Source organism: Branchiostoma floridae, chromosome 7 (assembly GCF_000003815.2).
Source record: "Branchiostoma floridae strain S238N-H82 chromosome 7, Bfl_VNyyK, whole genome shotgun sequence".
Lineage (NCBI taxonomy): Eukaryota > Metazoa > Chordata > Leptocardii > Amphioxiformes > Branchiostomatidae > Branchiostoma > Branchiostoma floridae.
In genome coordinates this window covers 19,946,112-19,949,393 of record NC_049985.1, presented here as the reverse complement: position 1 = coordinate 19,949,393, position 3,282 = coordinate 19,946,112, and the positions used below count along the sequence as shown (strand labels likewise).

The 3,282-nt window shown below is 45.6% G+C and overlaps 1 protein-coding gene across 1 annotated transcript; it reads left to right on the top strand.

Moving 5' to 3' along the window:
• The first annotated feature begins 869 nt into the window (after positions 1-869).
• On the top strand, positions 870-2,243 carry LOC118420149. The gene is made up of 2 exons (XM_035826858.1): positions 870-1,019; positions 1,773-2,243. Exons 1-2 carry the CDS (start codon positions 870-872, stop codon positions 2,241-2,243), a joined length of 621 nt encoding a protein of 206 aa, XP_035682751.1.
• Positions 2,244-3,282: the final 1,039 nt, after the last annotated feature.

Genomic DNA, 3,282 nt, shown 5'->3' with positions numbered 1-3,282 from the left:
AGAGATAAAATTTGGATGACAGGTAGCTCCGATGCGACATTTATGGTTCTTTTTGTTTTGGACTAGATGTCGGTCGTGTGAAGTTCGGGCGGTGATTCGCCTACGTACTGGTAATAGTCATTTTGCTTGGTATCATGCCCATGGCATAGTACATGTACGGTACCACACATTACAGACATCGGTATCATGCCCGTGGTAACGTTACATGTACAGTACCACACATTACAGACATCGGTATCATGCCCATGGCATGGTACATGTACAGTACCACACATTACAGACATCGGTATCATGCCCATGGCATAGTACATGTACGGTACCACACATTACAGACGTAGGTATCATGCCCATGGCATGGTACATGTACGGTACCATACATTACAGACATCGGTATCATGCCCATGGCATGGTACATGTACAGTACCACACATTACAGACATCGGTATCATGCCCATGGCATAGTACATGTACGGTACCACACATTACAGACGTAGGTATCATGCCCATGGCATGGTACATGTACGGTACCATACATTACAGACATCGGTATCATGCCCATGGCATAGTACATGTACGGTACCACACATTACTGACATCGGTATCATGCCCATGGTAACGTTACATGTACTGTATGATACCACACATTACAGATAGTCATCAGTATCATTTCCATGCATCCTACCAGATATTACTTATAGACATCAGTATTGACGTTATGTCCATACCATGGATACTACGGCCCATGTTGTTATACAGACGACAGACATCAACAGCATAACCACACATATTCCTGCATGATCATGTAATGTTTAAGCCAGATATCTGCACGATCGTGACCATGCCCTATTCCCAGCAGATATGTGTGCATCATGCTGCCTCACGTGCCCCGCATGAGCGTCCGTTCCACCTGGTTCGCCGTGTTCGCCGTGTGGCTGGTGTCCATGCTGCTGGCCATCCCTGCCGCCATGTACTCCAAAGCCGCCAGCTACATCTGGAAAGGAGGGACCTTCTGTGTGCAGGCATGGCCAATCAAGCATCAGTCCAGGTAATTAGCTGTTTTTGTTTTGCAATTCAACATAGTTATTTATGTCTATCATATCAATTCATCTTTACAACAATCCTATTCCTCTGTCAGCGGTTCGACGTGGTTACAATCTTCAGGATGCGGAAATGAAGGGGGGGACTCAGTCACGTTTGAGGAGGTTATATTTGAGCGTTTTCGTCTGCCTGTCTGTCGGTGTGTTAACAGCATTATTTGAGAAGCTGTGAATGGATCCATTTGGCAGGTGGATAGGGGTCAGAAAAACGAAGGTCAACTTCGATAAGGGCCCCCTATCGGCTTGCTAAGGTACTGCAGCGGAACTGCCAATTTTTTGTATTAAGTGTTCTGGACATTCTGAGGTTGCGATTTAGTGGTAGAAAGCTCTTGGGACAGAGAGTAAGTGCTGTGAGTTTGGACATTTTTGGAACTGCAGGCGCCGATTTCCTTTCAATCTTTGGACGAAAATAAATCAATAACGTGTTGACGGATCGTCATGATGTTTATTATGTAGATAGCCTAAATGATGACTTACATCATAAGATACTTATTATGCAAATCAACAGCTAATTTGTATAATTAATTAAGTTTCTATATCCACTGCATTCCATGATACGACTTTCAAACTTGTCAAATATGTAGTTTTAAGTATGTATTCGCATGATTTTAATGTGCTTTCTTTTTCTGCTGTGGGTAAGGATGATTCACTGTTGTTGTGATGGATGGCTCGAAGGGGCAGTGTCACGGCTCGAAGGGGCAGTGTCACGGCCCGATTGGGCAGCGCCACGACTCGAAGGGGCAGTGCCACGGGCCGATTGGGCAGCGCCACGGCTCGATGGGGCAGTGCCACGGCCTAATTGGGCAGCGCCACGGCTCGAAGGGGCAGTGCCACGGCTCGATGGGGCAGTGCCACGTCCCGATTGGACAGCGCCACGGTCCGATGGGGCAGTGCCACGGCCCGATGGGGCAGTGCCACGGCCCGATGGGGCAGTGCCACGGCCCGATTGGACAGCGCCACGGCTCGATGGGGCAGTGCCACGGCCCGATTGGACAGCGCCACGGTCCGATGGGGCAGTGCCACGGCCCGATGGGGCAGTGCCACGCCGGGGAGCGCGGTGATAGACCACCAGTGCAGTCTACATATAGGCAAAAGGCAGGGACCGTTGTGACCGAGTCCAGCGTCCCAGCAACTCGAAAGTTATGACTGCTACTTGAAGGTAGCTTAATCATACGTTACAAAACACTACTTTTGTATTAGCTGTTGATTTGCATGTTCACACGTTCTCGAGTTATTCTTGTTTGAAAGGAAATCGGCGCCTGCAGTTCCTAAAAGCTAAAGCTCTGACCCAAGGGCTATCCACCACTCAAAAATCACAACCACAGCATGTCCAGGACAAGAGTTATAAAAAACTTAAAGCTTTACTGTATGTAAATTACCAATAACCTAGGCATTATTTGTTGATTGATTTCTGATAAGATTACATTATGCACGGGTAACCATCCAAGATTTGTTCTGTGTCATTCAATAGACGCTTGGCGACATGGCGAATTGAGGGAGGCGTTTAATCTTTTTCGAACTTTATGGCTGATGATTTGCGATGCAATGCAAGAGAAGTCTTTATTTTTGGAAATAAAGTTTTTCTTTTTATTTTGATGGCCTTACTTGAAAAACTGATTCTTCTACGATTTTTTCTTTAGTGATTTTGTCCTCGTCCTCACCCATACGGTTAAACTAGAAGAAAGCCTTCCCCTTCCTTGCTTATTTCAAGATGAGTGAAAAGGAAACGATTTCAAATCTATCTCTTCCATAACGATGTCATCTCTGAAAGCCAATATGCGTTCATTCCACCACAAGTGCATTAGTACAAATGACTGACCTGTGGCTGACCGAAATGGATAAAGGAATCGTAGTTGGAGCTGTACTGCTTGACTTTAGCGCAGCCTTTGACATAGTTAATCACGATATCCTGCTAGCTAAGTTGAAGTGTTACGGGTTCAATGACCTGGCAGTCAGGGTAGAGCGTTACCTTAGAGGAAGGTAATATAGAGAGAACAGGGGTGGAGTGCCGCGTCTGTTTCCTAATTGTGCAAGATTGGTTACTTATGTGTTGTTTTTATTGTTATGAATTGTAGGACTCCATGAAGAATAGCGATACTAAATTTAGTATCACTAATGGAGATCCCAATAAAACAAACAAACAAACAAACTGGAAGTATGACTTGTAAGATTCTATGCTCAATAA

Excerpts from the sequence above, each read along its gene's own strand:
- LOC118420149 (XM_035826858.1), top strand. The coding sequence starts at position 870 with ATGCTGCCTCACGTGCCCCGCATGAGCGTCCGTTCCACCTGGTTCGCC. Across the intron at positions 1,020-1,772 it reads GAGGGACCTTCTGTGTGCAG|GGGCAGTGTCACGGCTCGAA; the intron begins GCATGGCCAATC and ends GATGGCTCGAAG.